Source organism: Tachysurus vachellii, chromosome 14 (assembly GCF_030014155.1).
Source record: "Tachysurus vachellii isolate PV-2020 chromosome 14, HZAU_Pvac_v1, whole genome shotgun sequence".
Taxonomy (NCBI): Eukaryota; Metazoa; Chordata; class Actinopteri; order Siluriformes; family Bagridae; genus Tachysurus; species Tachysurus vachellii.
Window position 1 is genome coordinate 1003780 of NC_083473.1, and position 10920 is coordinate 1014699.

At 40.7% G+C, this 10920-nt stretch overlaps 2 protein-coding genes across 2 annotated transcripts in view; one reads left to right on the plus strand and one right to left on the minus strand.

The window, feature by feature from the left end:
- LOC132857248 (uncharacterized) overlaps positions 1-9637 on the plus strand; it is a 246149-nt gene extending 236512 nt beyond the window's left edge. Inside the window, exons 2-3 of the mRNA XM_060887264.1 lie at positions 8306-8551; positions 8757-9637. Of these exons, the coding sequence (XP_060743247.1) occupies positions 8417-8551; positions 8757-9416 (795 nt within the window). The 5' untranslated portion in view covers positions 8306-8416 and the 3' untranslated portion in view covers positions 9417-9637. The remainder of the gene's footprint in view (positions 1-8305; positions 8552-8756) is intronic.
- On the minus strand, positions 6181-7809 carry LOC132857245 (uncharacterized). The gene is made up of 3 exons (XM_060887261.1): positions 7735-7809; positions 6937-7501; positions 6181-6663 (listed from the first exon to the last, which is right to left on the minus strand). The coding sequence occupies exons 2-3, from the start codon at positions 7486-7488 to the stop codon at positions 6379-6381; spliced, it is 837 nt and encodes a 278-aa protein (XP_060743244.1). The 5' UTR covers positions 7489-7501; positions 7735-7809; the 3' UTR covers positions 6181-6378.
- Positions 9638-10920: the final 1283 nt, after the last annotated feature.

Below are 10920 nucleotides of genomic sequence, written 5' to 3' on the forward strand. Positions count from 1 at the left end.
TTGAATTGACTTAAAAGGGCGCGCGCTGCAAGATGGCTGCACAACACTAGGCTCCCGAATATTAACCTCTTATTTCTAGTTATTCATGTCATACAGAGGGAATATTGTCTCTTTTTGACAACTGGTGAATTCTAATACAAGGATGGCTACCGGCAAAAAATCGATTTCTCCCCAAAAGTCTGCTACGACCAGCAAACGCCTCAAAACACTCGACGACGATGTTGCCTCGATTGTTAGCCACGCAATTGAAGCGCAACAGGAGGCTATGCGAGAAATGGTTTCTTGTATGTTGACAGAGGCGATAAAGACGGCTCTCAATCCATTTAACGACTACATTAAAGAAAACAGCGCTGTTCTTCGTACAATGAAACAAGAAATTGACTCTCTGAGTAGTAGTATGGCGTCGATTACAACGAAAGTGGACAATCTTCAAGGAGGTTTACGCAATTCAAAGAAGGATATGAACTTTTGCTTGACTCAGTTAGAGCAGATTCAACGAAAATGCAATGACCTCGAAGATCGGTCACGTCGCAATAACGTTCGTCTGGTGAATCTACCAACAGGAATGGAAGGCGACGACCCCATCGGTTTTCTACAGAAAATGTTGCCTAAATGGATCCCTGACATTTCGACGCGCTCTTGCCAGATTGAGATCGACAGAGCCCATCGCGTCGATGATATTTCGGCTTCTTCGCTATCCTGACAGGCAAGCCATCCTTCAAGGAGCACGTAAAGCAAAACCCACCTTGCCCGGTGGAGCGCGTCTGGAGTTCTACGCTGACTACAGTCACGAGACGGCACAAAAAAGGAAGGCGTTTTCAACCGTAAGATCCAAACTTCACCAGAAAGGTGCTGAAACTTTCCTTATCTACCCAGCATTGCTGAAAGTTACTTACAAAGGTCAGAAAAACTCATTTGAATCTTCGGAGGACGCTGAAAAGGATCTGGAGGGTCTTAATGAAACAGCGACACCGACTGCTCGCAGATCCTTAAGATTTCCGCCTGAGGAGTCAATGGACTTATAATCGCTTTTGGTAACAGATTTGTTTAATACAAGCACTAGAAACCAGTTCAGCGTTTGCTCATGGTTCAGCACATCAGAGTGAAATGGTAACGTTCCTGTTTTTATATGGTACTTTATTTAATTGTTTATTCTATTTCTATTTTTATACCTCATGTGCGGACTGTTAGATATTGCTTTGTAGAGAGTTTAGTTGAAGTACTGTAAGCTCGCTAATCTTGAAAGTTGGGCCTCAGCCCATAATTTAATTCCGGTGGTCATAAAGAGTTCAGTTATGGATATCACGTGTTATATGATTATTCTGAGTTCTGTAATAATCGTCTTATAATTCTACATTTCTCTGTTTGTTTAAATCATAGAGGTTAATGAGGTAAATATTGTTCTAGACATTGCCTCGCGATCGCCACAGATGTTTGCTAAAAGGGTTATAGGGGAGAGGGAGGGGGCGCTTAGGCGCATAAAGCACCCAGGACCGTTACTGATTTTGTTACTGCAAATGGTTGTGAAAATCTTGGTTATATGCTCAACAATCTGTTTTTTACCTTATGCGTTATTCTGTGTGATTCCAATTGTAGACTATGGTTAATATTAATATATTGGCTCTCAATGTTCGGGGGTTGAATTCTCCGATTAAACGTACTCGGGTTTTAGATCTTATGCACAGAAAGAAAATCGATGTAGCGTTTCTTCAAGAAACCCATCTTACTGCAATGGACACCCAAAGAATGCAAAACAGGCGTTATATTCCCATAATATCATCATGTTGTAAGTCTAAAAAACAAGGGGTGACAATGCTTTTTAAGCGTAATTCTAATTTTATTGTTGAACATAAAGGCTCTGATGACGATGGCCGAGTTGCGTATTGTTGTGCCTTAATTGAAGGAAATAGGTATGCATTTGTTAATATATATGCCCCAAACTCATATGATGCCTCCTTTTGTCCACAAGTTTTGAAAACTCTTATCTCTTCATAACTATTCAATCGTCATTGGATCAGACATGAATGCTGTGTTTGACACGGCTTTGGATCGCTCCAATCCTTCAATTTCAGTAACATAGTCTCATTCTTCCGCAGCACTGAGACTGTTTAGTAAAGACCTAGACTTATGTGATGCCTGGCGTTTACAAAATCTAACAGCTAAAGAATTCACCTATTTTTCCCCAAGCCACAAATCATTTTCAAGAATTGATTATATTTTACTTTCATCACCGCTACTATCTGATCTAATACACATTGAGTTCCAACCACAAAGTGTTTCTGACCACAATGCTGTATTAGCACATCTCCAGATTAAGACATCCTGTAAATCGTCAAGATGGAGATTTAATACTCTACTTTTACAAAACGAGGAATTCCTATCTCAACTGAGACCAGATCTGACTGAGTTTATCAGGTTGAATCAAAACTCAGTTACCAAAAATGATATGCTATGGGCATCTATCAAAGGCTTTTTAAGGAACAAAGCCATTTCCTTTTCTGCTAGACTTAAAAGGAAATATTTTGAAAAAATATCTGTATTAGAAAAAAGATGTGGGGACTTAGAAAAGGAATTGGGATACAACTTTTCCAATATTAAACTACATGAGTTAAATGTGGAAAGGGCTGCACTCAATGATTTGCTTCACAGAAGAGCAGAATATCTTATGCATATTACGAAACAGAAATACTATATAGATGGAAGCAGACCAAGCCGGCTCCTTGCCCTTACTCTGAAAAAACATGAGCAACGTTTTAATATAAGGGCGATTAGAAATTCAAAAAATGTTCTCAATTCACATCCCAAAGATATTAACAAAATATTCATGTCATTCTTTGAAAAATTATATGTTTCAGAAACACAACCCAGTACTGGCCAGTTAAAAAGATTTTTCGACCAATTGAATTTAAATAAACTTTCAAAGAGGAGGTGGACAGCCTTGACTCTGATATAACTCTAGAAGAACTACATAATGCAGTAATTTGTTCAAGTAAAGGAAAGTCTCCCGGAATTGACGGTCTTCCGGCTGAGTTATACCTGATGCTATGGGATTTATTAGGCCACATTTGGTTACGTTCTATAAATGAGGCCGTATCCAAAGGCCACTTTCACCAAGACTTAAATACAGCTCTAATCTCTGTTCTACCTAAACCCGGAAAGGATCACTCAGACTGTTCTAATTATAGGCCCATTTCCTTGATAAATGAAGATGTCAAAATTTATGCTAAAGTTATTGCTAGATGTCTACAAGTAGTAATACATAAGCTAATTGATCCAGATCAATCAGGTTTTATCCCTGGACGCCTGGCTTCTGACAACGTCCGCCGAGTGTTACACGTTATTGCGGAATCAAGGAAATTGAAAGTGCCTAGTGGCCTTCTATTTATTGATGCCGAAAAAGCCTTTGATCGGCTTGAATGGGGTTATCTGTGGTATACTTTAAAGAAGTTCAATTTTGGTGACCGGTTCATTAGAATGATACAAACTCTATACACTAATACCATGGCCAGGGTATCTACTGGTGGACTCATATCGGACAGATTTTATATTCATAGAGGTACGAGGCAGGGCTGTCCACTTTCCCCCTTTTTGTTCAATCTATCAATAGAACCTCTGGCACAGTATGTTAGGCAGTGCGATCTGGTTACACCAATCCGGTTAGGTGCTTCAAGCCACTCTATTTCCCTATATGCAGATGACATATTATTATTTCTATCTGACTTGCAGCACTCGCTTCCTAATGCCCTCAAAATTATAGACGAATTTGGCATACTATCGGGATTTAAAGTTAATCTTTCGAAAACTATTTTGATGCCTCTAAATTCTGATGGTCTGAACCTTTCTATTCCAAACAATATCTTAATATCAACACAAGTTAAATACTTAGGGATAAAAACTCAGACCTACTTTATCCCTAATCTCAAAAATAAACTTTATTTCAATCTCTGAGAAAATTGAGGCTGATATTCAACGGTGGATGTATCTACCCTCATCACCTTCGGCCCGGATGTCAGTGATAAAGATGAATATTCTGCCTCGCATTAATTTTATTAGTTCCATGCTTCCTCTCCCCCCACCTACGAATTATTGGAAGAAAATAGATTCTTTACTAAGAAAATATATTTGGAATGGAAAACGTCCCCGCGTTAAGTGGTCTACACTTCAAAGAATTAAAACAAAGATGGATGGGGCTGCCCAAATTTTAAATTGTATCATTGGTCCTTTGTTCTGCTCTCGGTCAAGAAATGGTTTGATCCTTGTTCACAGTTCTCGTGGAAAGTAATAGAGCAAGAGATTATTTCACCAATTCGATTGCAGGATTTTTTATTTTCTGGTCTCTCATATAGGAAGTGCTCATTACATTATGGACCTATACTCTCCAAATATTTAAAAAGATTGAATCCCTTTTTCCTTCTAAAACAATATGGCATACTCATACTCCTATATGGCACAATCGGAATCTACTTTCTGGTGGGAAACCATTTGTACAGCCAAATTGGGCTGCAAAAGGTGTTCTAACGTTAAAAGATATAAGTGGAGAGAAATCAATTTTGAATTTTCAAGACTTAACAGGAAGATTTAACATTTCCCGTAACACTTTATTTCTATATTTTCAACTTCGTTCCGCATTAAAAAATCTAGAAGTTCCTTGGGGCAATAATCTTCTGATCCACCCAGTAATGCAATGGATTCAAAAAGCGCCAAGCATAGGAATGGTCTCTTATTTTTACTTTTGCCTCTCAAACCTTAATTCTGATGACTTCCCTAAAGCTAGAGTGTGGGAAGCAGATCTGACTCCCTATAATAGAAGCATTGATTGGGATACAGTATGGGTTAATACTTTCCATGCGTCCTCAAACTCTAACCACAAATTCATTCACTTTAAAATTATTCACAGAGCATATTTAACCACACGTATACGTTATGCAATGGGTATTTCACCCCAGCCGTATTGCATGTTTTGCGGACCAGGTTGCCTTGACACTTTCAGGCATATGTAATGGGACTGTCCAGGTGTACAAAAATTCTGGGACATCGTGCTTGATGGTATATATAAGATTATCGGGATTCGTTTTCCTAAGGATCCTGTTATTTTGTTGTTGAATGATAATTCCAAGTTTTCTGTAAATGGGAAACAACTGAAATTTTGGCTAGCAGCTTTGACTGCGGCAAAGAAACTATTAGTTCAACGCTGGAAACCCCCGCATGACCTTTCTGCTAAGCACTGGATTCACTCCTTATTGGAAATACTTTATCTGGAACTGTCTTCTGCAAGGACTAATCATGCAAAGCCTGCTACTCTTTCTATGTGGCAGACCTGGATTTCCATAGCCTCGAAGATTTTGGTTATTTAGTCTAAAGTTGTTATTCGGTTGTTAATATTACAACTGATTCAATTTGTATATTTTTGTGTATATTTCTTTGAGCTTATTCTGTTGTACTCTTGATTTACATGAGTCCTGGGGTGCAGTGGGATAGGGGTGGGATGGGGGTGGTTGTGGGTGGGATGGGGGTGGTTGTGGGTGGGTATTAGTTTAAAAAGGTTTTTTCTCTTTCTGTTGAGTTGTATTTTTGCATATTCTATCAAAATAAAAACAGTGAATTAAAAAAAAATGAATTGACTTAAAAATGTATTACAAAAGTAATGTGTAATGAAAACTTGTGTGAATTTAAGTTAAAAACCTGGACATGTTAGAAATGTTATTTTAAGCTCAATTTAATAAATGGCAAGTTTATTCAACTTAAAATCTTTTAAAGGTTCTTGATTACTTCATTCTAGATTTATTAATTTCTTTGCCCAATTACTCACTTAACATCTTCAGTAAAAGTGAAAAAGTAAAATGTGAAACACAAAAGTTTTTTTTCTGTTTTATTTCCATTTAGAACACGAGGAAAGGAAAGTCGCTGAATTATCTTACAGGTGACTAACATAAAAAATCTCAGTAAACTTTGTGAAACATGGCCTATGGTGGATCATCATCATCATCATCCTCCTCCTCCTCCTCCTCTCTCTTCCTCCTCCTGCTCTCTCTCCTCCTTCTCCTTCTCCTCCTCTCTCCTCTTCCTCCTGCTTTCCTCTCTCCTCTTCCTTCTCTTCCTCTCTCCTCTACCTCCTCCTTCTTCTCCTCCTCCACCCTTTTCTTCTCTCCTCTTTCTCCTCCGTTTCTCTCCTCCTCCTTCTCCCTCTTCCTCCTCTTCCTCCACTTTCCTAGCCATATTTTCCATACACAAATGAAGGTTTCTTAAAACTGTATCACCATCACAGCATAAAATTGATTAACACCAAGAAAATCACTAGATTTGAGTAAATACTGATTAAAAAACAGGCACTAAATCAGGACATAATTTTCTTCTGGTTCTCTCCAGTCCAGTTATTTTTTATGTATATCTGAACATAGGCAGATGTAAGAGATGAAGAGTCGGAACATCTTCAGAACCCAGCTCACGCTTCCACTCCTCTACTTCCTTCATGCTGACAGGAAGTGATGCCAATGCAGCTATTTTGCTTTGTTTTTCTTCTTTGAACTGAGCGAGAGACTCAAATGTTGACACGATACGGATCATGCTGCGATATATGGTTGTAATCTGGGCGTCTCTGATTGGTTCTTTGTTCTGGTTGAGTTTGTTGATGTCTTCTGAGAGTCTCTGCATGTTTCCCAGAGCCTGAAACATACAAAAAACCAATACAGAAATAATTACACTGGGTTTTATGTTCATGTCCATCTAACTTTGGAGGACAGGTTCCACCTGTAGGCCTCACCATAGTCACTAAGTCAAGAAGATTTGCAAAAGATATACAGAAAGGTCTGATGTGCATGTGGTAAGAAGATGATAAGGACAGACTGTTGAACAAAAAATAAGATGTCCAGGAATAAAAACACCTCACCTCCACCAGGGGGCGTTAATGCAAAGTAAATATTTGAACATTTCTCTTACCACTGAAAGTTGCTGCAAGAATTTGGCCAGGATGCCTGACTCCAAGGGGACATCAATTCCCTCCAGTTCTACAGAGTCATTCTTATGGTCCTCCAGCCACTTCATGATCTCATTCATCTTCGTGTTGAGTGTTTCTAAAATGTTCACAGCTACATGCAGTTTGTTGTATTTTTCAGCAATTGAAGGATCATTTAAGATCAGTTTTAAAACTTCTTCTGCAGCTCTGAATATGGCGTCGATTGCACATGTTTCTTTAATAAGTTTAAAAAGTTTGGGGATGTAGGACAGAATCTTCGCTGTGATTTGTGCCGCTGTGCTGGATGCCACCTCAGCTGCTGATTCACTCGCTGCCTCTGCTGCACCTTCAGCTGCTGCCTCTGCGGCGGTTTCTGCTGCTGTCTCTGCTGCAGTGACTGCAGCTTCTCCAGCCTCCACCACAGATTCCACCCCAACTTCTACCAAAGCGGCTACAGCCTCCGTAGTGGCAGCTTCGGCTACGGCAGCTATTCCTGCCACGACCACCTCAACGACTACAGCGAGGATGGCTCCCATGTTAGAGTCTGACCTAGAAGAATAAAAAGTGATGCTTATTAGAGGCTGCATCTGATTATTGTTTTGTTTGCATATAGTCAGATAATATTAAATAAATAAATAAAATCCTTCACCTATAAACTTGACTCAGTAACAAAACTAAATGATATTAATATTTTTGGTCTTTAATTCTATAATTAACAGATGTAAAGGTTTGACCTTATGCTCTGTAAGTTTCCTGCCTCAGTGTTGTGTGTGATTACTTACAGTCTGATCTCAGTTTCCAAACCGCTCTTGTCCTCCCAGGTGTGTGTGTGTGTGTGTGTGTGTGAGCTGTGTGTCTCGAGGATCAGCATTTTTATTACACAACTCATGTGGGTGTCTACATAAACAGAAGAAAAAAAGAAGAAAAAAAACCAACTATCATCAGGAGGATTTTATCAACAGAAACTCAACCACCAGACTGAAACTAATATAAAGTGCTAATTAAAGTGACACGAGAGAGGAGCTGAAGCATGTGACCTGCTGGGGATGATCACTAATGTAGTTTTGTGCCTGTACAGTGTGACAAATGTAAATGTTTGTGTCTGTTGTTCCACAGTGATGTAGTATTTATTACAACTTTTATTAAGTACAGAATAAAATCTCAGTTACTGACTGCAGCACCTTGCTGCTCTTTGAGCTCTCAGTCCTTTTAAACCATATAAAATGGATCAACAAGTGAAGCCAAAGCATGTGAGTGAAAATAAATCATTTGTCCCCTGACTGGTGTTGCTTTAAAGGAAACAGGAAATAATGCAGCATTTACTTTAATAAGCATCACTTTTTATTCTTCTAGGTCAGACTCTAACATGGGACCAATGATCGCCGTAGTCGTCGAGGTGGTCGTGACAGGAATAGCTGCCATAGCCACTATGTAGCTGCTTTGGTAGAAGTTGGGGTGGAATCTATGGTGGCGGCTGGAGAAGCTGCAGTCACTGCAGCAGAGACAGCAGCAGAAACCGCCGCAGAGGCAGCAGCCGAAAGTGCAACAGAGGCAGCGAGTGAATCAGCAGCTGAGGTGGCATCCAGCACAGCGGCACAAATCACAGCGAAGATTCTGTCCTTATCTTCTTCTTACCACATGCACATCAGACCTTTCTGTATATCTTTTTGACTTAGTGATTATGGTGAGGCCTACAGGTGGAACCTGTCCTCCAAAGCTAGATGGACATGAACATAAAATCCAATGTAATTATTTCTGTATTGATTTTTTGTATATTTCCGGCTCTGGGGGACTCTCAGAAGACATCAACAAACTCAACCAGAACAAAAGACCAATCAAAGATGCCCAGATTACAACCATATATCGCAGCATGATCCGTATCGTGTCAACATTTGAGTCTCTTGCTCAGTTCAAAGAGGAAAAACAAAGCAAAATAGCTGCATTGGCATCACTTCCTGTCAGCATGAAGGAAGCAGAGGAGTGGAAGCGTGAGCTGGGTTCTGATGATGTTCCGACTCTTCATCTCCTACTTCTGCCTATGTTCAGGGATCCAAGATGGCAGTGCGAGTACATCGTGAGGCTCAGGGTCTCTCCAGAATCTGCAATTTTGCGGTATTTTTGTTGCTTATCTTGGGTCTGTTCGTGCAGAACAGCTGTGCCTATACATCGTACATCAGACATGAGCTTTTGGATATTGGTTTACGACTTCCCGACAGTTTTATTGACAACCTTCAACTCCTTCCTGAGATCGCCAGAACAACCGAGGCCCGCTGATGCAAATTTCACACTCAAGGAAAGGTTTCTACACACAGACTGGGGTACATTTGCTTCTCAGCCCACCAGTGGCACTCACATGGATATCGATTGTTACACCTCCTCTGTACTGGATTACATCAATACCACCATAGATAGTGTTACTACCCAGAACAGATCATCACATACCCAAATCAGAAGCCATGGATGAACAAGGAGGTGCACCTCCTGTTGAAGGCACGCAATACTGCCTTCAGATCAGGCGACACACAGGCCTACAGCACATCCAGAGCTAACCTTAAGAGGGGCATCAAAGAGTCCAAGCACTGCTACAAGCGGAAGATAGAGGAGCATTTTTCCATCTCTGACCCTCGACGCATGTGGTAAGGCATCCAGGTCATCAGTGATTACAAATCCTCCCACTCTACCCACGCTGCCACTGATGTCCTCTTCATGAATGAGCTTAATGATTTTTATGCTCACTTTGAGAGAGACAACAAAGAAACTGCCACAAAGCTCAAACCCTCGGCTGACCACCCTCCGATCATACTCTCCTCCACAGATGTCTGCAACACACTGCTAAATGCCAAAATGATGCTATGAATAAATTCTGTGAAAAGCTATGCCATGCTCTCGCTGTTCTTTCTAAGCTGGTTGTCAAGGAACAGGAGAAAGGCAAGTATGAGAGTAAGCTGAAACATGGTGAATGGATTCTGGTCAAGAAAACGGGTCATCCTCGAGGTGGAGAGGTCCGTTCCAAGTCCTACTGATCACACAGACAGCATGTAAGGTTGACAGACGAGTGTCCTGGATCCATCAAAGCCACTGACGGACACTCGTGACGTCCACTAGATTACGGAGACACCCAATAGTCTGCTGGGCAGGCCAGTGACTAGGGGTACGGAAAAGAGTGTGCCAGGTGCCATAAAGGGAAAATGAGTATCATCTTGATCCTGTCAGCCCTGCTGATCATATGGAGCGACCCAGCGTCGTCTCATCCACATGACAACAAATTCTGGAAATTCGCCAACTGCACACAGAAAGAATGCAACAAAGAAAAGAGTCCATTGTTGGGATGCTGAGATCCTTTACAATCTTCCTGGCTCTGGTCCGGATCCGCATGCTGTAGATGTCCTGCAGGTCAGGGAGCTCAGTGTGGATGGTACGTTCAGCTGATCGCACCAACTTCTGGAGGGCTCGCCTGTCCTGCAGGGTGCTGTTCCCGAACCAGGAAGTGGTGCTACTGTCCACTCTCTCCACTAGCGTCCCATTGATGTTTAGCGGTCGGTATGACAGCTCCTGCTTTATGCTGAAGTCCACTATCAACTCCTTAGTCTTGCTGACGTTCAGGAGAAGATTGTTCTCCTGGCACCATCTCTCCAGGTTTTTAGTCTCCTGTAGGTAGGCCGTCTCATCGTTGTTGGAGATCAGGCCCACCACATCAGTGTTGTCAGCAAAGGTCCCAGGACCTCCAACTTAGAGGTGAGCGTGGAGGGAATTATGGTGCTGAACGCTGAACTGTAGTCTACAAACAGCATTTTTGCATAATTCCCTTTTCTGCAAGATAGCGATAGATATATAGTTAATTTAATTAATTAGTTTTTTTTAATTTATTTTGAACTTTAATTTTATATATTTACTTATTTATTTTTCTTCTTATTTTTCTTCTTCATTTTCTTCTCCTTCTTCTTCTTCTCCTTCTTCTTCTTCTTCTT